The 26,846-nt window shown below is 42.5% G+C and overlaps 1 protein-coding gene across 21 annotated transcripts in view; it reads right to left on the reverse strand.

Moving 5' to 3' along the window:
• Positions 1-26,846, reverse strand: part of C2cd5 (C2 calcium dependent domain containing 5) — a 146,144-nt gene that overhangs the window by 22,653 nt on the left and 96,645 nt on the right. For 16 of the 21 annotated variants that reach the window (XM_052719063.1, XM_052719064.1, XM_052719062.1 and 13 more), the window contains one exon: positions 8,539-8,995. The exons of 4 other annotated variants lie outside the window; for them this stretch is intronic. In XM_052719063.1, the coding sequence (XP_052575023.1) occupies positions 8,554-8,995 (442 nt within the window). In that variant the 3' untranslated portion in view covers positions 8,539-8,553. Of the gene's footprint in view, positions 1-3,379; positions 3,414-8,538; positions 8,996-26,846 lie in introns of those variants that run through there. One more of the 21 variants, XM_052719073.1, reaches the window with a different exon arrangement.

Here is a 26,846-nt window from a genome sequence, read left to right on the forward strand (position 1 = left end):
GATTGTGTGGTATACTTGTAATATGCTTTATATTGTAATAAGCAAAAAAAACCTGTTTCATTTTACTAGAGACATATGCTGGAGCATTGTCAGTCTTAATTTGTACAGGTATTCCCATCATGGCCATAACTTCTAATAGGTGTGTAATTACAGAATCAGCCTTTTCAGAACTCAAAACAGTTTCCCGTTGAAATCCTGAATAGTTTTCAATAGTGTGGTGTACATATTTTAAAATTCCAAATTCTGCAAAGTGAAACACATCCATCTGCCAAGTTTCATTTCTTTGTATACCTTTAGGATTGCTTCCTGCAGGTAATGGAGTTCAGTTATAGAAGGAAGAAGTAGGACATTTTATTTTATTTTTTTTACAATTTCCTTAGCTTGTTGCCGAGTGATGGAAAAGTCCTTTTTCAAACCTTTGCTATTTACAAGGTGTTTCTTATGAAATTCTGAGGCCTCCAGCACATTTCATATTAATAACTGATCAAGCTGTCATTACCTTGTGCTAGAGGACCTGGCAGACCTATATGGGATCTGAAGTTAATTCTGTTTTATCAGGAATAAATTCAGCAGTTTCTATATGTAAAACAACTCTTTCTGCATATTGAGAGTCAGTAACTATGTTGAGAGGTTCTGTAAAGTCCATTAGTACCATAAGAATGGCATACAATTCTGATTTTGTACAGAATTGTAAGGGCTTTGAACCACTTTACTTAAATCTCCTGATTTATGTATCCTGCCTTTCCTGATTTATTTGCATCAGTATAGAATGTGGGGACTCCAGAGATTGGTGTCTGACGTACAATGTGAGGAAGGACCCATTCAGTTTTTTTATGAATTCTCTTGCTTTTGGGATAACAGTTGTTAATCTCTCCCAAAAAATTACCGCAAGCTTGTTGCCGGTATTCGTTATCTTTCCACGAAGAGGAAATCGCTTCATCAGTTAAAGGTGCTACAACTTCTGCTGGGTCCATTCCTGTCAATTGGCGAACTCTTAATTTTCCTTTTAAAATCATCAAATCAGTGTCTTAAGCTAGCTAAGAGGCCACGCCTTAGGGGATGGTACCCCAAGGTCACAGGTGGAACAAATACCCACTACAAACCTGTTTGGAGGTTTTGTCTGTCTGGATCTGTCTTTACTGTGTATCTCTAATCTTTTTTGACCATGTGAGCAAACTTTAAACTGCTAAGCGGTGGGACCTCTGCCTCAGCTTTAGCAGCTGGCTCCGCCCTACTTCCGGGTGGCGAAAGCCAAGTCTAAAGCTTGAGCACTGGTCAGATGGCCCCTGTCAGAGGTACACATTTGACCAGGCACCGCCTTCAGCCCCAGCTGTGGCACACTGGAGCCCGGCACCGGCACCGTGGCAGTCATTTTTTACTTAGTTTTTTGTTTCTCTTTAGCATGAAAAAGGTTGTTGAAGTGCTCTGCTGTAAGGCAGTTTCTTAAAGGGGCAGTATCCAGGTTTTTTTGTTTTTTGTCTTTTGGGTTTGGTTTTGTTTTCTTTTCAGCTTTCTCAGGTCCTAGGGATATTCGAGCCTCACACTGGAACACCAAAATGTTTGTTTGTTTGTTTGACTCTTGGCTCTTTGGGGGTTCACCACCCAGCTCCCAAATAAATACACAGAGATTTATTCTTACTTATGAATGCCTGGCCTTAGCTTAGCTTGTTTCTAGCCAGCTTTTCTTAAATTATCCCATCTACCTTTTGCCTCTGGGCTTTTACCTTCCTTTATTCTATATCTCTGTCTTTCCTTCTTACTCTATATCTGGCTGTGTGGCTGGCCCCTGTCATCCTCCTTCTCCTTTTCTTGTTCTTCCTCTTCTCTCTTCTATTTATTCTCTCTGCCTGGCAGCCCCGCTTATTTCTCTCTCCTGTCTTGCTATTGACCATTCAGTTATTTATTAGTCCAATCAGGTGTTTTAGGCAGGCAAAACAACACAGCTTCACAGAGTTAAACAAATGCAACATAAAAGAATGCAACACATCTTTGCATCATTAAACAAATGTTTCACAGCATAAATAAATGTAACACATCTTCAACTAATATTGCACAACAGAAAAGGGAACTGCATAAAAGCATTTCTTGCAGACATGAAACAATTGTTTGGGTTTAAATATTGTTGTTCTTAAAGCATTGTGCCCATGTCTATTCCTTAACTTTGTAACCACAAGTAGCTGCCAGCTGACATAAGTTCTGCGAGAGCAGGATGTGTCTGGCTGATATTTAGTTCAGCCTGCAAAAATGCTCAACTCTATGTCTAGAATAAGGTTATATAGGGGCCGGGAAAGTGTATTGGGGAAGCATAAAGGGAAACAATGGGGGCTTTTATAATGATTATGATGTATTTCTTGAAAGTCAAAAATAGGAGCCAAAAGTAAAACTGGTCATGTAAGCCTGGAAGAAAAAACTCGGTTAAAGTATAAATAAAGACGGCTCGAGCTATTTGGGGCCGCTTGAGTTCAACCCACCTGATGGTCAGAATTTTTCCTTGTGCTGATACCCCTTCCCCATCTCAGGACCTGAACCCAGGGCCAAGGCTGGACCCAGCCAGGGAACGGACCAGATTTCTTCACTTCTGAATAAAACTGCTTTCCAGTATTCTCACTCTAGGATTCCCTGTTCACAGACTAAGAAATGTTTATATAATGCTGCTGGTTGTGTTTAAAAAGAGAGAGAATGAGATCTTAAATATTATGATAGGGAAAGCTGGTGAAACACATTCTAGACAAAAATTTAAAATAGTCTACTTTTTGTAAAAATAAAAATATACGTCTATTATTTATACATATAAAATTGTCCAAGGGAAGAGAAGAACATGTGTGCATGCGTGTGATGTGTGTGTGTAGAGATCAGAGGACAACTCACAGGAGTAGTTCTGCCCTTCCACCGTGTGGGTCCTGGGGAGCCAACTCGGCCGCCAGACTTGGTGGCAAGTGTCTTTATCACCTCACTGGCCCTAGTGTTCAGTCGATGTTTTTATCATGAACATGTATTACTTCTTCAAAATTAAGTGAAAAGGAAGGAAATGGTGATTTTTCAGGCCAGAGGAGTGAGAAAGGGGAGATCAGTTTACTGGGTAAAGTCGTGAATGGAAAGCAAGGATAAAAAGGAAGTAGCAGTGGCTGCGGTGGTCGGCGTCCAGGTTGGAGTAAGGCCGGGGCTGCTCACCGGGTTTCAGGTGCAGTAACAGCGTTACTGTGTTGCCACTCACCTCTGCTCTAGAACAACGCACACGGAAGGACACGAAAGGTGGACGGTAGGGCTGTTGAATATCCACTCCCAGCTTGACTGAGAATCATGGCCGCCACCCCACAATGCCCACCTGCATCGTTTGCAGACATGGAAGGGGTGCTACATGCTTACTAAGTGTCCCAGATGGCGTTGGAAGAAGTCATAGACAACAACAGTCTCTAGAAAAATAAACACCACAAAGCAGCTCAGGAAGCAGCCTCTGTCGGTGTACCAATAGAGCAGTCACCTTGCCACAGCGTAGCAATGGGACAGTCACCTTGCCACGGAACGTGTCTGTTGGTAGTTGGTTGAATGGTCAAAAATTAAACCAACCAGAAATCCAAATAATAAACTTCTGTTGTTGGGGGCTGGACAGATGGTCGAGCATAAGAACACTCGCTGCTTTTGCAGACAACTGGGTTCCATTTCTAGCACCACATGGCATTTCACAACCACCCATAACTCCAACTCCAAGGGCTCCAATGCCCTCTTCTGGCCTCCATGTGCTCCTGCATGCATGTGGTACACATAAACTCACACAGGCTAACATACACATACACATAAAGTAAATAAATATTTTAAAAAAGAAATTCCTATTATTATAAACATAAAGCCCCACTATGTCAGATTCCAGGAGGTAAAAGACAAATTAAGCCCTTTAATTTATTTCTAATTACCTTTTTATTTTATTTACTGTAATGCTGGTGGCAATGTTCTTGCCATGGCATACATGTGGAGGTCAGGGGACATGAGGAATCAGTTCTCTCCTTCTATTATGTTGGGTCAGGGAATCAAACCCGGGTTGTGAGGATTGGTGAAAAACACCTTTAGTCGTGGAGCCATCTTGCTAGCCAAAGCCTCTTAGTTTGAACCAAACTTCACCTAACTGCATGAAGTTGCAGTGCAGTACTCACAGAACCCTCATAAAAGCAGAAAACCCATTAAGAGCATGCCCATTACAGTAGCAGGGACCTGGAATCTGAGGCACAGTTGGTCCTCTGAGTAGAAAATGGCATTAATGGGACAGTAATTGGTGGAAGTTATGTGTTCAGTCCCCTAGTGGGCTAATTGTCTTTGTTTTCAGGCTATGTTGTACAATTTTCCCTTTTAAAGAACCCCCAAAAGGGTCAGTGGGTACTGTGATCTCTTTCTGATACTGGGAAAGGAATTGAATGGCTGGCTGCAGGTGCAGCCAGTAACAGCATCGTTAAATGAAAGACAGCCCCCATCAAGAGCACAGAAGACACTTGTCACTGATTAGTAGTGGTGAGTGTCAAGCCAGTCAAGGCAGCCAACTGTTGTTCTTTTGATAAGGGACAGCACTTTTTAAACACATGGACCTAGTAACCTGATTCATGATGATTTACAGAAAACTGTATGTGACATGGATCTTGATTGTCAGTTTGATAGGATGAGAACCACCCTGGAAGGGAAGCTCTGGGCAAGACTTTGAGGGGTTAACTAGATTAAGCCACTGAGGTGGGAGTCTCACAGGAACTACAGAGCCCATCACTTCCTGCTTCCTGACTGTGGATGCCATGCTACTAGCCACCTCCTGCCCCTGGGCACATCCCCCCCCATGATGGACAATTAGCCCCCCCCCCCCAATTGCTTCTGTTGGTACTCTGCGACAGGAACAAGACAAGGAGCTAATAGCTGTGCCTTTTAAAGTTTTCTAGGCTATCATTAAGCATTAAAATACTTCACCACAGGAGTTCACGGAGGAGAGACACTCTAATGATCCTGTTGGCTTGACCTTGATAATTCAAAACATTCTACTGTTAGCTTTTTTCCCGACACTTCTTATAATAATGTTCACAGGACTAGACAGTTTCCTTGTGAGTAAAAATGAGTAACTATCGTATTGGTCTTCGTTTGTTATTTACACCAATCGCTCATTACTTGGGACACCTTGAAAATCTTTGCCACTTTGAGATTGCCAAATGATAAAGTTCTCTGGGTTCTGTTTAAATATTAGCGTCAAATACCAAGACAGTTGAATTCTGGTCAGAAAAATTTTAGAGAAAAGTTACTTGGTGAAATTTGATAGTTTCTTCTCCAAACCTAGTTGCGGTGGTATTGTGTTCCTCAAAATATTGTGTACCTTAATAAACTTATCTGGGGTCAGAGAACAGAAAAGCCACAAGATACTTAGGCTAGAAAATGTTAGCACACGCCTTTAATCCTAGCATTCCAGAGACAGAAATCTCTCTGGATCTCTGTGAGTTCAAGGTCACTTTGGAAATGCCAGGCATGGTGACACACACCTTTAATCCCAGAAAGCGAGCCTTTCATCCCAGGGAGTGGTGGTAGAAAGCAGAAAGATATATAAGGCGTGGAGACCAGAAACTAGAAGCATTTGGCCTGGTTAAGCATTTGGCCTGGTTAAGCATTCAGGCTTTTGAGCAGCAATTCAGCTGAGAGTCATTGGGATGAGAACACAGAAGCTTCCAGTCTGACGAAACAAGACCAGCTGAGAAGTTGGCCAGGTGAGGTTAGCTGTGGCTTGTTCTGTCTCTCTGACCATCCAGCATTTCACCCCAATACCTGGCTCAGGTTTGATTTAATAAAAGCTTTTAAGATTCCTGCTACACCTAGTAGTCATCAGCTCTAGAGAGAAAATAAAACCTAAGAGAGCCGGCAGAGAAGGGAAGAATTCCAGCTAGTTCTCTGATAAGCAGGATTGTTTTTTCTATCAACAAACCTTGCCTCTCAAAAGCCTGTCTGGAAAGAGCTTTAAACACATCTACAGGGGCCAGGTCAGGAAGGTGGTTCAGTGGGTAAAGACACTTGCTGTCAAGCCTGAGGACCAGAGTTTAATCCCCAGAACCCACATGGTGGAAGGAGAGAACTGACTCCTGCATGATCCTCTGACCTCCACATATGTGCCAAGTTCACTGTCCACATGACTGGATTTACAATCGCCTAGGAGATCGGCCTCTAAGGGCATTTCCAGAGAGGTTTACAATCGGCAGGGGTTGAGGAAGGAAGCATCTTGAGGCAAGAGGCAGCATCCCATGGGCTGTGGTCTTGGGATGGATAAAAAAGTGGGGCGTGGCGCGGGGATGGAAGAAGAGCATTAGACTGAGCATCAGTGCTCCACTCTCGCGGTTCCTGACTCCAGATGAACCGTGGCCGGGCACCTCATGCTCTTGCTGCCATGATGGACCAGCTGCATCCTCAAACCACAAGCCAAAATGAGCTCTTCCTTCTTCAAGCTGCTATTGTAGGGAACTTCTTTACAGCACGGAGAAGTGTAGCTAAAACGGGCCAGGAGATAACAGGGACCGGAAGAGGGCTTTAAAGGAGTCGAGCTGATTTAATACCAGCTTAAAGGTCTGCAGCACCACCAGGGCTGGCAAGATGCCTCAGCAGGTGGAGCTCTTGCTTCGAAAACCCTGACAGCCTGAGCCCCAGACCCCACACAGGAGGAAGAGAGCACTGACTTCCCAAGCCCGCCTTCTGGCCGCCAGGCACACAGCAGACTGACCACACCTGGCAGACAGCACTGAACCAGGGGAAACGCTTCCTCAAACAGTAGAAGATTTTATTTTTTTCTAGATTGTGTTCTAGTACTTGAATTGCATTTCTGAAAATGGAACACACTGCTTTGTAGGTCTGTGCGGAGCCGGACACAGGAAGCTGCTACACGGGAGCTGTGGAGGCTTATTGAAACATGTACCATTTCTTGATAATGTGCATTATAAGGTCTTTGGTCCTGTGGAGTCTCAGTCCACAAAAGCAAAACAACGAAATAAATCCTTGGGAATCTGGAAGAAAAGTCGGGTCATTCAAAAGAAAAGTTTGACTCCTAAGACTGGAAAACTTTCTTGGTAATCAGGAAGTTCTTGTTTCTGCACTTAAATAATTTTTCCACTTCCATGTTCTTGAGACCTCAACACCACACACATCGAGGCTCCTTGCTTCCTCAGAGAGGATCAGCAGGCTATTATTTTGTGTTTAGTCAGTAAAGATGATCAAAAAATTTCCTTACATCTGCTAAGCATTCCCCGTGACTCCTATTTTAACTGCTTCTAATGCACCACAAGCAGAGGCCAATGTCCTATTTCCTTTGGGAGAACTACAAAGGCCACAGACGCCCTGATTTCAGGGACCCTTGAAAGCCTCGGCCCTCCTGCTTCATTTCTCCCAGCTACTAGGCCAGACCCCTAGGGCAGCATAATTAATCATCTTACTGTCTTTCAGCACACAGCTGCATCCAGAATAAATCACGTCAATCTGGGAGGGGAATTTAAAAGTGTATTGCCCTCCAATAAAGTAAAATATAGATTACTATCCAAGAAATACTAAGTGGAGGGTGGTGTGAAACCCCAGCCATTACCCTGCAGCTTCTACAGCAGAAATGAGAAAGAACTTTATGATTAGCTGTCAGTCACTTACATTCTTTTCAGACAGGAAGGTCACCTAAACTTGACATGATTATAACCAATTAGTTTGATTTAATTGAACCATACTGACAGGAACAAAAGCTTCAGGTTTTCGTTTTATTTCCGAGTGCCAACAGCACTTCAGGGGAACCAGGGTGGACTGTTTTACCCGCTTGCTTACAGGCGGTTAAGATTCCAGGTAGCCAAGTAGCCAAGATGTGTAGGTGCTCAGCTCCTTTGTGCAAAGTGTCATGGTGTTGGCACATAACCCCTACATCATCCTCACATAAACTTAATCTCTAGGTCACTTATAAGACCTAATACAACACAGATTGTATTCTGTGCTTCTTTTGTAGGATTTGATTATTTTTTATTTGATGTGTGTATATCTCTGCATTTTGTTGACTCAACAGATGTAGAATCCACAGATAGGAAGATCTGATATGATCATGGTTCTATATATGAGCTAGGATCTATTTTTATTTCTCTTTAATAATACATGCCTCTGGTCACTTTCCTCCCAACCAAACAGGGCCAGGTCCTTAGCCTAGCTCTCCATGTCCACGTGTTTTCTTTCCATATACTCCTGTGGTTACAAACTAGCATCTTAAGAGTTTATTTTGATAATCCTTTTATTCGAGCACATGTTTTACTACATGTTCATGAAACTTTGTCGTCTGTAGTTTTGTAAAGTTCTTTCTCAAGTACCGTGTGTGTGTGTGTGTGTGTGTGTGTGTGTGTGTGTGTGTGTGTGTGTGTAAGTGTGTGATGTGATGATGAACACAACACAAACTGTTGAAATCTCCCAGACCTGAAAAGAGAGGGAGGAAGGACAAAGAGGCCAGGAGGACAGGAACTGACCTAGAGAAGGAGGCAGGAAGCTCGTGTAGACTCTCCAAGGGTTTTACTCCATTCTGTGTGCTGGGATAAGTCAATGCAGGCAGGTTTGATGGCAGGGCTTAAGCTGGGAAGTCTGCAAAGCAGATCTCTGTATGATTACAGCTGCTTTGTGGTTGCTCTTAAAAATCGGTTGTCTACATTTGCTCAAAATTTGATATTTGAAGACTTCCCAGTATCCTTGATATTTAACCTCCAGGCTACTTTTGGAAAAGCCTATCCTAAAAATTATAATCAAAGGAATTTTTGGTGGTTTGTTCTTGAAACAGGCTCTGTAACCCAGTCTGCCCTCAAACTCAGGGTCCCTCTGCATCCACCTCCCAAGTGTTGATACCAACATGTCAGACCTAAGGACAAACTTAAGCTGCTCTGGGTGACCTCCTGAGAGGGCTTCTGCACAAGAATTCCACACTGTTCCTTGGGAAGCTTCCATGTGTGGCTGTGGTGCATTTGCGTTCAATCCTGCCACCAGTCTCCTGAAATGAAGAGTGGTTTGGTATTTATCAGATTCTTAACGGAGGACACACCTCTCCGTACATCTCTTTCAAGTCTGGCATCTCTTCAGAATCACAGTCGATAAGTACTTGCACCTTAATAGTTGGTGCCATCACTACATCACTCACCCATCTTCCCTTTTACTTGCCAATCATCTAGTAAGAAGCTATCTCAAACTCTTTATTTCGTTATCTTCTTATTTTTTAAAGCAGATCACCACCTTGTGCAGTGCTGTTGGAGATGTAGTCCACTGCTAGGATGCTTACCCGGCCTGAGGGAGAGAGTCCAAGTTCAGGCCCCAGTGCTACAAACCAAAACAACACTGTTCAGTGGCTTTTTAGTTTAAAAAAAGGGGGGGGGGGACAATCATAGTAAACACTAGGGAGGAAGTTCAGTGATGACGCACTTGCCCGGCATGTGCAAGGCCCTAGATTTAATCCCCGGATGTGTGAAAAAATAATTAATTAAAGAGAAATAATCTCAGCACCATGGAAACAGTGGTAGATAGGACCAAGCTTGGGCTACTCCAGATCCTGTCTCAAAAAATAAAACAAAAACCAGATGCTAATTGGGTGGCTCAGAGTACCTGGTTAGCAGGCACTAGGGTCTGCAGGCAATCCCTGGCACTCCATGAATAAATAAATAAGGCAAAAACCGCTGACCAGGAGCAAAATATGGCTTGAAATCCCTGTTATGAATTATGATACACATGGCTCAGAATATGACAGGTCATTAGTCTCCCATAATCTAGACTTATAGAAGGGTAATTCATAGTGAGTAATGTCCCTAGAAGAGGTTGGCAATTAGTCAGAATCTCTGGGGCTTTGCAGTTTGAAAGGAGATAATATACCCTATGGGTAATCACATGCCATTTTCAGTGGCTGAAGAAATACCTAGTAACTAAATATCTTTAATGATAATATTAGAAAGAATTTGGCAGGGTACTTAGCCCTCTTTAGTACATGTAATAACTCTGAACTGCTAGGCAAGGATAAGATTTCTGAAGCAGTCTTGAAATATCGAGATCAATTTCCTTCTAATGCATCTTCAGTTCTGAGCTAGAATTGTAAATTCAGAGTATGCCAGGAAGAGGAGATTCCCAGGCCAGTGTGATTTCTCAGCACTGTGCCTTCTACATGACGGCCCAGAGGAGAGGGAGACAGCTTCTGTCCTGTCTGTAAGCCAAAATAGAAGATGGCCTGTGGCAATAAACTCCAACAAATCATCTCTTCCAAGTTAAGCCCCAAACAAGCAAAACAAAGCAAGCAGTGTGCTATGTGAGAGAATGTTTGCACTCGGTTCTCACCGAGGCTCAGGTACATAAGAGACATAGTTACAAAACAGCCAAATACAGAGCTGACAAGAAAACAGAGAAATAAAGTAAAACATAATAATTGTCCTGATTCTGTTTTCAGTCCTTTCATCCAGATATAAGAAATTTCTGTCTCAGGCAGAAGACCTTCTGGACCCTTCTGCCTTGTCTCTGTTCAGACCCCAAGTGTTTCCTAACTTGGTAAGAGTTCAGAGGTCACCCTTCTCCACTTCCTGGACTGAGCCCCTGTGAAGGTGCCCCGTGCATTTTGTTCCTGTTTATAAACCTCTCACTCTTCACCTGGCAATGCTCTGTGCAGCATGTCATCAACAACTACAGCCAGGAACAGGGAAAGCAGCCCGCCAAGGATGCAGAATCCCAGCATCGTGTCTTCTCAGCTGGGTTACTGGACCACCTACCAATTACCTTAAAAGGAAGAAAAGGAAGGAGGAGAGGAAGGGGGAGGAGGAAGAGGATGGGGGAGACCCCCATAGCACACAACAACAGAGTAGGATTCTTTTGTGACCTGGGCAATTGAAGAGCATTTTTTAATAGTTCGTCAAGAATTCTGCTACTTTACTTTTTACAGCTTTAGCCATTTACAAAGCATTTTCTTCCTTAAGCACAGGGGAAGCTTAGTGAGTGTCTAACCCAACACCTTCACTTCTGTCTTCATCAGGTTTCTTTTTTTTAAATAACTTATTTATTTTTATTTTATGTGCATTGGTGTTTTGCCTGAGTGTGTGTCTGTGTGAGAGTGTCAGGTCCCCTGGAACTGGAGTTACAGACAGTTGTGAGCTGCCATGTGGGTGCTCTTAACCACTGAGCCATTTCTCCAGCCCCTTCATCAGGTTTCTTACTGAGGGCTTACCTACAGTTTCAGAGGTGAGTCCATGACACCACGGTAGGGAACATGGCAGCAGGCAGGCATGGCAGTAGCTGAGAGTTTTTATGTTGAGACAACCACAACAACCACAGGGCAGAGAGAGACACACTGGAAACAAAACCTCAAAGCCTACATCCAGTGGCATACCTCCTCTAAGAAGGCCACACCTCCTAAGCCTACACAAACAGTTCCACCAACTGGGACCAGGCATTCAAACTTATGAGCCTGTGGGGGCCACTCACATTCAAATACCATAATTCTCAGAAAAACAAGATCAAGACAAGAGCATACTTTCTTAAGGACACAAAGATTTAACAACATTCAATTAAGTTTTCAATGATTATGTATTTGTTGTCTAGCCATAACCCTTTTTTTTGCAACTTCAAGATGTACAGTTTTCTGAGTTTGACATGTCTGAAATCAATGAGTCTCTCCAGCTGCCATCTGCTAGGCCTCCAGCAGTGTAAGGAATGGACATTCCCAACAAGGGGAGAACCTCATGGAAAGGAGTGAGGCTTTACCAACTGTTTTGTTTCTAAGACAAGCTCTCACTATGTATCCCTGTCTGTCTAGGAATTCACTGTGTAGATCAATCTGGTCCAGAACTTAAGGCAACCCTCTTGACACTGCCTCCAGAGTGCTGGGGTCACAGGAGTGTGTTCCCAATACTCTCTATGGTATAATCAACACCGGTTTGTAGAACATGACACAATGTCAGGTATTTGGGTCACATAATGAGAAAAGTAACGAATGCATTCTCATTGATGGGTAGAATTTTAGACACATATCCAACTTATGATGCAATAAGACAATGAGAATCAATCATAAACATTCATACAAAGATTTAAAGAAAAAACAAAGAAATAGAAACATGATACTTAATATCAATCTTCCTACTCTTCAAAAATTCTGCCAAAGTTCTAAATAGATAAAAATCAATGTTAAAATCAAAGGTTATGTCAATTTAGAATTTAGAACAAGAAATAATTGCCCTCATTTCTTTTTATTCTTTTTCTAATTGATTGCTGTTTAAATAAACCCTGCTTTGGTTCTCAGCACCCACACAGTACAGCCAAGTTCTCTGCAAGAGCAGTAAGTGTAGCTAGAGTTTCCCTGCCTGGCCCACAGTCAGGACAAATCTCTCTTACCCGCCAGTCCCACAGCCGCTCAGACCCAACCAAGTAAACACAGAGACTTATATTGCTTACAAACTGTATGGCCGTGGCAGGCTTCTTGCTAACTGTTCTTATATCTTAAATTAACCCATTTCTATTAATCTGTAAGTTGCCACATGGCTCATGGCTTACTGGTACCTTACATCTAGCTTTTTATGGCAGCAGCTGGTAGCGGCTCTCTGCCTCCGCCTTCCACTTCCCACAGTTCTCCTCTCTGCTAGTCCTGCCTGTACTTCCTGCCTGGCTACTGGCCAATCAGTGTCTTATTTATTAATCAATCATCCACAGCAGTAAGCATGCTTAACCACTAGCAATCTCCAACCCCAACACCATGGTTTTAGACAGCAACACACTGTTAGAGATGCATAAACATTAGAATTAACTTTTTATAAAAAAAATTGAGAGACCAGCTTTATGCTTTAAAGTGTGTCTATATTATAAGTAATACCATAATTTTTAGATCTATTTTTATCTTTTTGACAGTGTGTGTATATGTAATACAACCCTGGCATTCACAGAGTGAAGCGTGATTCCTAATTAGCCTTATTAAATAAAAACCTGGAGTCAGATATTAGGTTGGAAGCTGAAAGATCAGAAAAGCAGAGCAGCAGCCATTAGAGACTTCTTACCTCTACGAGTCCTTAGATCAAATGGGAGAGAGATCCTGTCTCCACCTGCCTTATATTCCTCTCTCCACTTCCCTAGGGCTGGGATTAAAGGCATGCACCATCACCACTTTGCTCGGTTTAGACTGGTTCAATCTTGTGTAGCCCAGGGTGGCCTTGAACTCATGATCTTCCTCCTTATTTTCTCCCAAGGCTGGAACTAAAGGCGTGTGCCACCACTGCCTGGCCTCTATGGTTAACTAGGGGCTAACTCTGCCCTGTGATCTCCAGTCAAGCTTTATTTGTCAGAACACAAACAAAATATCACACAACAGAGGTCAAAAAATGGAATTGGATCACCTGGAACTGGAGTTAGGGACAGTTGTGAACCACCACGTGGGTCCTAGAACTGAACCCACATCTTCTGTAGGAGCAACAAGTGTTCTTAACCACTGAGTCACCTCTCTAGCCCTTTACTTTTACTATTTTTAAGTGTGTGTGTGTGTGTGTGTGTGTGTGTGTGTGTGTGTGTGTGTGTGTACGCGCACGTGTGTGTGTACCTGTATTCGGGTAAATGCACATGAGTTCAGATGTTATCAGAGGCTCAGAGGCCAGAGGTGTTGGATCTCCCTGAAGTTGGAGTTACAGATGGCTGTGAGCAACCCAACATGGGTGCTGGGAACTGAACTCAAGTCCTCTGGAAAAGAAGCAAGCACACGTAAACCCTAGGCCATCTCTCCAGCCCTAATAATAGGTTTTCACTCCAAAAACTAAATTTTCTTTCATTGTATATGCAATAAAGATTGTCCACATCAATACTGTGTACTGTTCCTATGCTGTTAGTGGGAGACTTCTTCTTAATGCACCAAGATCAAATGAAACAATGTAGGAAACCACTTAAAAACAGATGATTAATAGGCTAATACCTAAAACCTGAGGCATAAAGGAGTGCTTTCATCTATCCCATTAACTGTCAAAAAACACCAGACTTTTGGGGGCCCATGACCTGGAGATTGCTTCAATACACGCCTTTGGAACAAGGAATGGATAAATATAAAGAGCTTTCTGGAAAATGCCCGAGGGAACAAATAGCAATCAATATATTGAGCCCACTTGCTCTCACCTCCTGCCACCCATTATAAATTGATGCTTCAGCTCTTATTCCCATCAGTGCAGCCACTCCAGTAAATGAGGTGTTTGTGCCAGGGCAGAAACTTTGTAAACTAATGAGCATTTCTAAAGTCTACACTGGGAGTCCATCCTAGCTGAGTGCTTTACTTCAAAGAGGAGGATCAGGGTGTTGACTGATTTAAATTCCATGGAGGTCCATCAGACATAAGTAAGTGTGGCCAAGCAATAAAAGACTCACTTGTCCTCAATTTCATGTGTAAGGAAGAGGTCAAAATGCCATCTGACATAAGCTGCTTTATCTACAAAAGCTCAGCAAATACCTCCCAAGGCAGGTGAGAATAATTGAACAGGTTGTGTGTCATGGAAATGCGTGAGGCTTTGTGCCCTGTGGGTGGCTAGAGTATATCCTGTTTCCTCAACCTGACTTCTAGCAGATTCTCTGAAATGCCTGTCCCAGAGGGGGAAATCCTCTGGGTGACTGACTGCAGTATAGACAAAGAAAGGCTCCTCTATACATCGGAGGTGCTGGTCTGTAGCTCAAACTGCTAAATGGTCTTTTTATAAAAAACCTGGAGCCAGATATTGGGGTGAATGCTGAAAGATCAGAGAGACAAGGAACAAGCCACCTCTTACCTCTAGGACTCCTCAGCCTGAAAAGTTTTCCTCAGCTGAAAGACTTTAGTTCTTATCTCCTTACACCTTACATACCTTTTTCTGCCCACCCATATCATTTCCTGTCTCAACTTTCCTAGTGCTGGGATTAAAGGCGTGTGACTCCCAAGTATTGGGATTAAAGGTGTGTGCCACCACTACCTGGCTCTGTTTCTCTCCTAAACTGAGTCAATCTCATGTAGTCTAGGGTGGCTTTGAACTCATGGAGATCCAGATGGATCTCTGCCTCCAAAGTGCTAGGATTAAAGGTATGTGCCACCACTGCCTGACCTCTACGTTTAATCTAGTAACTGGCTCTGTCCTCTGATCTTCAGGCAAAGTTTATTAGGGTACACAATACTGGTCCTTCACAGCCCAGGCTTCAACTGTCTTCTCTAGAAATCTAATCAATTCCCCAAACAATCTCAGATATATGATTCTTTGTCAAGGAAACATGGCTGTTCAGAATATGAAGTCTTCCAAATAATCATTTCCATGTGAACTTATTTCAAAAGCTATCAAAATAAAAGCACTATATTGATATACAAGAGAAAAGTCTACTTTGCAGTTTTTACTCATAGATGTAACTGAATTCTCCAGGTAAGAGTTAAGTCTGTGAAGTATAATAAGATGATTCTATTGTTTAAGAAGGAAAACATTCACTAGCATTAACAAATATTCTGAATCATTCACCAGATTCAAGAATTTGATTGTAGATTTAAATTTATACTTCAGAAATGTTTCTCAATTCATATTAACTGTTTTATAGTACTCAACTAATTTCCCAGAAATCATATAATTTCAGAATTAATGCAGCATTTTAAAATAAATTGTCTCTGTCTTTTTTACTTTGGTACCCAACCACAATTGGAATTTGGGACACAGATACTTTTTCTCATGTTCAGATAAGAAAACTGACATTTAAATGATATTTTGCCAAACTGTCTGCAGTCCATAGATGATCTTGCTTAAAGTTCTGATTCCAGCACCCCAGTTAATATTCTGACCCTCAATGACTATAAAGTTCATTCATTCACTCATCCACTCATTCCCAGGTATCTATAAAGTTCGTTCATTCGCTCACTCACCCACTCATTTCCGAGTGACTATAAAGTTCATTCATTTGCTCACTCACTCATTCCCAGGTGTCTTGGTTACTTTTCTGTGGCTGTAACCAAACACCTAACAAAAGCGACTTAAGGGAAAAGGTGCTGTGGCATACAGTTCTGGAGGGATAGACTCTATCATGGTGATGACGGCTTGGCAGCAAAAACATGGGGCAGCCAGTCACACTGCATTCAGCAGTCAGGAAGCAGAGAGAGAACAGGAAGTAGGGACAGGTTAGAAAACCTCAAGGCATGCCGCAATTGATCCACTGCCTCCAGTGAGGTTCCACCTTTTAAAGGCTTCACAATCTTCCTAAACAGTGCCTCCCAGTGGGGACACCTGAGCCTATGGGGTAGATTTCAACCTTCAAACCACAGCCCTAAGTGTCTGGTATTCTGCCAGGAACCATGGTATGGTTTTCTGGAAGAACTATTGTGAACCCAGAGGTATATAATGAATTCAGTCACATTCATGATGAAAGTGAAATAAAGACTTTTCAACACAATCATTTAGGTGCACATAGAACCTAGTTAGATACTAAATTCTAATAAATGTATATGAGATGCAAGATAAAAATGACCCCAGGAGAAAGAAATGGTGGGTTAAAAAATGCCAGGTTAAAAAACCTAGCATCAAAAAAAGATAATAGTGGTTATCCAAATATGCATTTATAAAGTAAAAACAATCACAGCCTGCATATGAATATAAATGTTAGAATTATAAATCATAGGCAATATCATTAAATTCTTGCTTATTGGAGAGAGCAGAGATACCCTTAATGGAGTAAATGGAGAGGGTAGGGATGCAGCTCAGTTGGTACAGTGCTTGTCTAGCATGCACGATGCCCTGACTCCAATCCCCGGCGCCACATAAAACAGGACTAGAGCTATGTGTGAGGGCATATGCTTTAGCTGCAGTACTCAGGAGAGAGACAGGCAGATCTCTGTGATAAACGCACAGGTCTGACTGCTCCACAAGCTAGCCATTCTGCCACTCTCCTCTTCAGGCTTCTGTATACCTTGAGTCCCAACAAGACTAAAATTAGGCTAATTAGAGGTTGTGTCCTCAAGTTTTATGTCAAACTGACACAAGCTAGAGTCATTTTAGAAGGCATCTCAGTTGAGAAAATGCCCCCACCAGCCTGCTCTGTAGACAAGCCCGTGGTGCATTTCCTTGATTGATGATGTGGGAGAATTCAATCCACTGTGTGTGGTGCCACCTCTGGGCTGGTGATCCTGGGTTCTATAAGAAAGCAGGCTGAGAAGGACATGAAGAGCAAGCCAGTAAGCAGCACTCCCCATAGCCTCTGCTTAAGTTCCTGCCTCCAGGTTCCTACCTTGAGTTCTTCCCTGACTTCCTTGGATGAAATAAATCTCATCCCCAACTTGTTATTGGTCATGGTGTTTTGTCTCAGCCACAGAACCCCTAAGACAGGGATTCCAGAGATAGCGCCCTGTGTAAGTGCTTATGTGAAAGCATGAGGACCTTGATGCAGATCCTTAGAACTCATAAATAAAGCAGGCATGGTGACATCCACCTATAATCCTGGTACCGGGGAGATGGAGACAGGAGGGTCCTGGGGTGTGCTGTCCAGAGAGTCTAGTCAAATCAGTGAACTGCCAGGATCAGTTAGAGATCCTGTCTCAAAAAGTAAGGTAAGAGAAATGGAGGAGGACACTTGATGCTCTTATGGTGGTATTTGTGCTGAAATGTGATTATATTTGTATGTTAATAAATAAAGTTGCCTGGGGGTCAGAGCTAATAGCAAGCCATAGCAGAAGCCGGGCGGTGGTGGCACACACCTTTAATCCTGATCACATGACAGGCAGATCTCTGTGTGTTCAAGGATACAGTCAGCATGGAGACACACACCTTTAATCTCAATACCAACCATAGAGACCTAGAGGTCTGTATAGACAGGCAGTGACGAGGAGGTCATGTGGTTGGGTTTACAACCAATAATAAGGCAGAACAGAAAGTCAATAAAAAAGACAGACACACAGGAAGCAGGCCTCTTTTGGAGGGGAAGGACTGCAGCAGCATTTGATTGTAAAGGCTACTCAGTTAAACCAATATGTATATTTTAAAGGTATCTTGACTTCAAAATTTATGTCTGAAGATATGTTGCTTTGGAAAAGAGGTTCTGCTTTTGTTTCCACAGAAGATGAGAACCTATGGATTGCTTCCAAGCTAATAGGGTTTTATCAACCAAGACCCCCTGAAAAGCTGATATAGCCTCACAGACTACTATAGCCAAGATTTAACTATAATTCTTAATTTTCTCAGGATCCCCATAAGAATGCCACTGCCCCCAACCAGCAGGAAGTAGTATGAGAAGCTACACCCAAATTCCCAAAATATTGTTTATAAATGTTTATTTTTATTTAAATGGGGTTGATTATAAATGCAATCCATTTCTAAAGAAGAAAAGGGGATATGATAGGATGAAAGGATAGATTATGGAATCTACTTTTAAAGAGCAAGAAATTATTTGAAATGTTTTATATTGCTATGGATTTTAGTTTACTGATAAAAATTTAAAGTTAATTTTGTTATACTGTATGTGTATTTCTATTCATGTTTAGGGTATTATGCTTATGCAGCTCATTTAAAAAATATAATATAGAATTAAAAACACAAATTAATAGTCACCTATAAGAATCAAACTTAGCCAGGCGGTGGTGGCGCACGCCTTTAGTCCCAGCACTGGGGAGGCAGAGCCAGGCGGATTTCTGTGAGTTCGAGGCCAGCCTGGGCTACCAAGTGAGTTCCAGGAGAGGCGCAAAGCTACACAGAGAAACCCTGTCTCGAAAAACCAAAAAAAAAAAAAAAAAAAAAAAAGAATCAAACTTATAGTCATGTTAATTAGGTTTTCTAGATATGCAGAGATGTATTTCAGATTATAAGACAAATTGCTAAAGGGTCTTATTAATAAAAAAAAAATCCTGGAGCCAGGTTTTGGAGTGAAAGCTGAGAGGTCAGAGGAATAGAAGAAGCCACAGCCAATGTCACCTTACCAACTTCTCAGCCTCCAGTGAGAGCTACTTCCTGTACACTCACGCCTATATAACATTCTGTGTTCTGCTATCTTACTTCCTCTCTCCACCCAGCTACATCACTTCCTCTTTCTGCTCAGCTATCACTTCCTGTCTGTCTGTCCAGACCTCCAGACCTCCATGGTTAACTAGTGCTAGGATTAAAGGCATGTGCCACCATGACTGGCTGTTTCCAATGTGGCCTTTAACTCACAGAGATCTGGATAAATCTCTGCCCCCTGAATGCTAGGATTAAAGGCATGTGCTACCACTGCCTGACCTCTATTTTTAATATAGTGGCTAGCTTTTTCTTCTGATCCCCAGATAAGCTTTATTGGGTTGCACAAATAAAATATCACCACATCAGGTAGGTAGGTAATCTTCAAACACTTCAAAGACCGACAGAATATGGCATTTAAAATGTTTTTAAAGAGGTTATAGACTTTTCTGGACAGTGAGACATGTCTACTCCTGATAGCATCAATTACTTCAAAGAAGATGATGGGCATCGAAGAAACCCCATATGGTGTAGCACGAATCTTAAGGAGTCTTATTAATAAAATCAAACCTGAGCCGGGCGGTGGTGGCGCACGCCTTTAATCCCAGCACTCGGGAGGCAGAGCCAGGCAGATCTCTGTGAGTTCGAGGCCAGCCTGGACTACCAAGTGAGTTCCAGGAAAGGCGCAAAGCTACACAGAGAAACCCTGTCTCGAAAAACCAAAAAAAAAAAAAAAAAAAAAAAAAATCAAACCTGGAGCCAGGTATTGGGGTGAATGCTGGAAAATCAGAGAAGCAGAACAAGCCACAGCTTCCTCGCCTCACCAATTCCTCAGCTGCTGTTTCCTCAAACTGGAAGCTTCTGAGTTCTCATCCAAAATGGGTCTCAGCTGAACTGCTGCTCAAAAGTCTGAAAGCTTAACCAGCCTAGTTCCTGTTCCTCACGCCTTATATACCTTTGTGCCTTCTGCCATCACTTCCTGGGATTAAAGGTGTGAGTCACCATGCCTGGCTGTTTCCAGTGTGGCTTTAAACTCACAGAAATCCAGATGGATCTCTGCCTCCAGAAGACTAGGATTAAAGGTGTGAGTGCCACCATTTTCTGGACTCTATGTCTGTCTAGTGGCTGTTCTGTTCTCTGACCCCAGATAAGTTTATTAGGGTACATAATATTTTGGGGAACACAATACCACAATATGGAGTTTGCTTCATTTATGGCAAAGTTAGCCATTTGGGCAAGAAACTGCTCTTGCCTGGACTGCTTGATAATATGTTTTATAAACTGGACATACAGGACCCATAGGAAAATGACCACTGAATATTGTCAAAACAAGGCAACATGGTCCTTCAGGTTCCTGCTTCACAGAGACTGCCAGACATTCTGCAGGACAAAAGAAGAAGTGACTGAGAGACTCTAGGCCTATAGGCTGAAGATGGATGCCTCGACGTTGCAGAGGAACTTCGGGTGACTGTCCAGGCAGCCAGCTGTCTCTGTCATTTCCAGAATTTTGGAAGTTGCTTACAAAGTACTTCCTGTTTATTTAGGTAATATTATATCATTTTGGAGTCTTTGATGGAGTTGAAGACTAGATAGTTATAATTATAGTCTTCTTTGGTTATGATGAAAGTTAAATTAGATATGAAAATTTAGACTCATGGGAATAAGATAGATGATAGAGTATTTTCTTTAATTTTGCCAGATACAGATACACTAGATATTATAACCATAATTCTTGCTTGATAACTGTTATTATATGCAATTTTACTATGTTAAAGTTAAAACCTTCCTCTTTGATTAGATAGAAAAGGGGAAATGCTGTGGTATGGTCTTTCTGCATGCTGTGAATGTGTTGCTGTGATTGGTTAATAAAGAAGCTGCATTGTTCATAATAGCCTGCACCTGGAAACAACCTAGATGCCCCTTAACCGAAGACTAGATTAAGGAAATGTGGTACATATACACATAGGAGTACCACTCAGCAGTAAAAAATAATGACATCATGAAATTTGCAGGCAAATTTCATCCTGAGTGAGGTAACCCAGACTCAGAAGGACAAACATTTTATGTACTCACTCATACGTGGGTACTAGATATAAAGCAAAGGATAACCAGACTGCAAGCCACAGCTCCAGAGAAGCTAGCTAACAAGCTTTGCTAGGATAGCTAGCAAAGAAGGATGCATGGACCAGCCTGGGAAATAGATGATATCTCCATGAGTAAACTGGGGATGAGGGAGGCCAATGGAGGGTAGGGGGTGGGGGATGAGAACATAAGAGAATGGGATGGTCGAGCTGGAAGAGGGATGGAGTGGAAGAGCAATGAAAGAGATACCATGACAGAGGGAGACATTATGGGGATAGGAAGAAACTGGGTGCTAGGGAAGTTCCCAGAAATCCACAAGGATGACCCCAGCTTAGACTACTAGCAATAGTGCCTGAACTGGCTTACCCCAATAATCAGATCAGTGAATACCCTAACTATCATCATAGAGAGTTTCTCCAGTAACTGACGGAAGTGGATGCAGAGATCCACAGCCAAACACCAGGGCGAGCTCTAGGGTCCAGTTGAGGAGAGAGAGGAGGGGTTCTGTGAGTGGGAGCATCAGGATCATGATGGGGAAACCTGCAGAGACGACTAGAGCAGACTAGTGGGAACTCATGAAATTTAGACCGGCACCCTTGGAGCTTCCACGGGACTGGACTAGGCCCTCCGCCTAATCAAGACAGTTGTGTAGCTTGATCTGCTTGGGGGGCCCCTGGCAGTAGGATTGGGATCCATCCCTGGTGCATGAGCTGGCTTTTTGGAGCCCACTGCCTATGGTGGGACACTTTGTACAGCCTTGAAGCAGAGAGTGGGGGAGGTTGTACCTGCCTCTGCTGAGTGTACCAAGCTCTGCTAACTCCGCATGGGAGGCCTTGCTTGTAGGAGGGAATGGGGGGGTGGATGGGTAGGTGAGGGCTGGAGGGTGGGAGGAGGGAAAAGGGGGATCTGTGATTGGTATGTAGAATGAATAAAAAATTTCTTAATAAAAAAAAAATAAAGAAGCTGCTCTGGCCTATGGTGAGTCAGGTTATAGCCAGGTGAGAAATCTAAGAGAGAGACAGGAAGAAGAAAGGCAGAGGCAGAAGAGATGCCAGCCCACCACACAAGGAGCAACATGCCAGCAGACTGGCAGTGCCACAGCCATGTGGCAAAACAGATTAACAGACATGAGTTAATTTAAGATGATAGAGCTAGCTAGCAAGAAACTTAAGCCATTGGCCATACAGTTTGTAGTTAATATAAGCCTCTAAGTGATTATTTTCTAAATGGCTAATGGGACCACAGGGCTGGGTGTGACTGGTGAAATTTCCGGCTACAAGATAGTGATTCTAATTCACACAGACAGTTAACTGAAAAAGGTAGACAGGTTCTTTCTCAGGTTGAGAATGTTATTCAATATCAGCAAGTATGTTATATTAATTATGACCTACCTTGGCATGCATATATCTTGCCCACTAGACATACTCCTACAGCAGTATTATGGCAAAACTGTCCTCTTTTATGGTTACATCTTCCTGTTTCCCCAGTTAAGGCATTAAATCCATATTATGAAGCTCGTTTGATACACAAAAAAGCAGGATTGAATCTAGACTTTATTTTGGTAAAGAACCAAGTGTGATCAGTGTTCTTTTTACGAAACAGCAAATTGATTGGCTTTTTCAAAATAATGATTCTTGGGCAATTGCCCTTTCTCAGTTTTTAGGTAAAATTGATAGTCAGTTTCCAGCTGATCAATTGTTACAGTTTGCTCAAATGCATTCATTTATATTTCCTAAGGTTGTGATGAAAGATCCCGTAAGAGATGCTATGCTAGTTTTTACTGATAGTTCTTCCAATGGGAGGGCTGCTTATGTTATCAATGGGAAAAGCTATGTAGTGCAAACAACCCCAGCTTCAGCATAGATAGTGGAATTACAGGTGGTGAATATGGTTTTTCAGTTTCTTATAGGCAGTTTATTTAATTTATATACAGATAGTATATTTATAGAGCTCTTCAAGTTATAGAAACTGCTCCATGCATTGGGAGTAGTAACAGTCAAGTTAGAATGCTTTTTCAACAAATTCAAGATGCTATTCACCAAAGAAAGCTACCATGCTTTGTGGGTCACAATAGAGCTTATTCCAATCCTCCTGGTCCTTTAGCCAATGGTAATACAACAGCTGAAAAATTAACATGGATGATTGCCTTATCCCAATAGAATTGGATTAACAGTCACATGCTTTTCATCATCAAAATAGTAAGTCTAAGAAAGCAATTCAATCTTACCAGGGAAGTTGCTTAACAGATAGTTAAACAATGTGGGGTTTGTCTGAAGTATTTTCCTGTACCTCACTTGGGGGTAAACCCTTGAGGCATTCTTCCTAATTATTTATGGCAAATGGATGTCACTCATATTGTGGAATTTGGTAAGTTAAAATATGTACATGTAACCTTTGACACTTATTCAGAATTTTTTAATAGCTAGTGTGCAATCTGGAGAAACTACAAAGCATGTAATTGCTCATTGCCTGAAATGTTTCTCTGTATGGAAATACCAAAAATTATTAAAACTGATAATGGTTCTGGATATAGTAGTAAAGCATTTCAGCAATTTTGCTCCCAATGGCAAATTGAACATAAAATAGGCATTCCTTATAATCCTCAAGGACAAGGCATTGTTGAAAGAGCCCATGGCAGTCTCAAGATGCAGCTTCAAAAAATTAAGATGGGGGAATTGTACCCTCAGTCACCACACAATGCATTGAATCATGTTCTTTTTGTTCTGAATTTTTTTGAATGTAGATGTCTGTGAGCAATCTGCCCTGGATAGATTTTGGCATGATGGCAGCCAAGTGACTTTTGCTCAGGTGAAATGGAAAGATCCTTGCTCAATGGAAGGGTCCCAACCCTGTTTTAATATGGGGTCAAGGGCATGTTTGTGCTTTTTCACAAGATAAAAATGAAGCTCAATGGCTATCTGAGCACTTGGTGCAGTGCATGGAACAGAGGAATGTCAGCTGTGATGATACTGTAGCTGTTGAAGCTCCCCTAGAGGAGCTGGAGAGCAGCTGAACCAGTGTTCTTGATCCACTGATGTTCTCCTGTAGTCTGGGAAAAGCAGGAGACTAAGGGGCCCCCCACACTGCTGAGTTGGGACAAAGGTTTTGTCACTATTTGATATTCAATGACTGAGACTATAAAAGCTGGAAAGAAATGGAGCCTGGAGCCACACAGCTTCTTGTTGCTAGTGGCAAACTAATGTCCATCTCCTTTATGAGATGGGTTCTCAATTCCTACTAGCTGAGCAGAAAGCTTTTCTAAGAGTTAACAGCAGCTCAGTACAGTAATTCCACCTTCACCCTAGGGCAGCTCTCCTAGGGAAAGCTAACTGAAAGTGCCTCTGTGGCTGAGAGTGAAGCTTCAGAGATGCTTGTGTGAACTAAGTTGAGTTGTTGCATTCAGGGAGCTGCAACAAATTTGGGACTCCTCACATTTGGAACTGTTTGTCTAAAAGTCATTAGGACTTGGACTGCTAAAAGGGATTTCAGAGCGGCTGACGAGCCAGGTCTTGATTTTGGGCTGTCAGTAGAATTTTAAGACTGTTATTAGAACTGATTTTTTGAGCTTTTGCAAACTTCAGAAGTGAAAGAGTTTTGAGTTCACCTACAATTTTAACTGTGGTGACTCACAATTCATATACCTTCAGTCTTATTAGAAGAAAATGTAAATAGTTCTGTTAAGAGATTTCTTTAGAATGCTTGCTAAAGTTTGTAAAGTGTAAATAGTCCTATAGAGAGTTTGCTTTTGGATGTAAGTTTGTAAAAATTGTAAATATGTATAGTAATATTCATGCTAGAATTATGCTAACCTATTGATAGTAATGAACTATGATTTGATGAAGCTAAGAGAGTCTTTAGGTTTGATGAAATTGCATCAGGAGTGTATTGATTTATTTGATGTGTTGGCATCAAGAGTTCATTGATTTAAAAAAGGGCTTGGTGCAGCTAAGGCTGTTATAGACATCTTAGACCCATTCCAAAAGGATATTCCATCTTGGTCATCATCTATTTCTTTACTGGGGGGGTGTGGCAGCCATAGAGATTACTACTTGCCAAGATTTCAGCTACTTGCAAGCTCTTAGTAGGGACCTAAGTCAGAGCTGAGTTAAGCTCTGTACTTTCTCCTGCCAGAGGCTGGTAGCCAGAGACAGGTAAGTCCTTGCTAGCTGCCAACCTAAGACAGAGTATGCTTGATGGAAAGTCTATCTCCATGATAGGTAAGACCGATTAGGGAAGAAGGACAACCTAAGGCAGGCACATTCTTTTTTGTTTGTTTGTTTTTTGTTTTTTGAGACAGGGTTTCTGTGGGTAGTTTTTGGTGCCTGTCCTGGAGCTCGCTCTGTAGATCAGGCTGTCCTTGAACTCACAGAGATCCACCTGGCTCTGCCTCCCAAGTGCTCACATTCTATCTGAGGGCTCTGAGGGGCCTTTTAATATATTAAGAAGGGGGAGCTGTAGAGACCCACAGGTTTCCTAGTGAGAATTTACTTAGGGTGTGAGAATCTGAGCTTGCTTTACCCAGCAGGGCTGCTAAGGTGATGATTTGACCACGGGTGTGGTTACCAGGTGTTTAGAGGGGTCTACACTTGACTGTCCAGTGTGCTTTGATCTAGCAAGGGGGAGGTCTTTTGTCCCAACCCTTGGCACTGTTATAAAAAGCCCTTTTGAAGAAGCAGAGGGGCCATTGAGTATTGACTCAGGTCCTCCTGAAGCTATCCCATGTTTGTCTTTCTCCTCTTCGCTATCTTTCTATCTAATATTTTCTTATCCCTCTCTCCTCACAGGAACCCTGGAAAAGGTGGGAGCTGGCCTCCCACAGTGGTAAACACCATAATGCTACATCTCAAATCCTGAGATGACAAGAGGGGATGAGGAATGGGCTGGGGAGAGAGAGATGTGGGCCTGGGACAGCATAGAAAGGCAGGGGAAATCTGGGGACATGAGAACTGCTTCTTAGCACTGCAATCAGGTGGAAGCTTCTTGCAGTGGAGAAGCTAGAATTTCAACACAATTAACAACCCTTGACAATTAACAACTTGGGCCCTTCTCCCTTTGCAGTCATGAGCCCAATCACCAGGAATCTCAGTGAACCCCATCAGAAGGGAAGGGACATATCCCCACACTCCAAGCCCTGTGCAAAACTGTTGGTTCATGGTTTCACTTTATCAGACTCTAACTCTATCCAGGCATCTCTGGAGACACCTATTGTCTGGTTTTATCCAGAGTGGAAATGTTTCTTAGCAACCTTCAGAGATGTAACTTGTGAATCTCCAAAAGGGTATAGATGGCTAACACTAGGACAATAGCTTACCCTCAAAGAAGCCCATCCACAAGTGTGGGTCCCTCTTACTTTTCCCTACTTTCTTGGGAGCACCCACACACACACAGTTGGGTGTGCCTTACTTTCTTTTGAACGAACGTTTCATTTTCTTAACTCTATATTAAAATATCTTTAACAAAATCACTAACCCTGCTTGACTAAACTGGCTAGTACTCACTTGTTTTAGTGTCAAAGTTGTGAACCCCTGTTGGCCTGAGTCAAGGTCCCCAAGGCTACAGGAATGCCTCAGGCTGGAGAGGGTGGCAGCATGGGGCTAGCTGTCTCATCACCACTGACAAGCCTGGGACCTTAAGGAAGAGGGCTTTTTCAGCAGTGCCACAGGCTGACAGACTAGCTGGAAGAAGGAAGACTGAGTACAGCACTGTGAAAAGGACATCTGAGTGAACAGGAAAGGTCTCGCCTGCTGAGTCCTCAAATGCTCTAATTACCTATGTCCACCAACTCTTCCTTCCTCCCCTGATCATTTATGAAACCCTGGCCATGTCCAGGGTTACTTCAGTATGAGACAG

Source organism: Peromyscus californicus, unplaced genomic scaffold (assembly GCF_007827085.1).
Source record: "Peromyscus californicus insignis strain IS unplaced genomic scaffold, ASM782708v3 Scaffold_6__1_contigs__length_162567912, whole genome shotgun sequence".
NCBI lineage: Eukaryota > Metazoa > Chordata > Mammalia > Rodentia > Cricetidae > Peromyscus > Peromyscus californicus.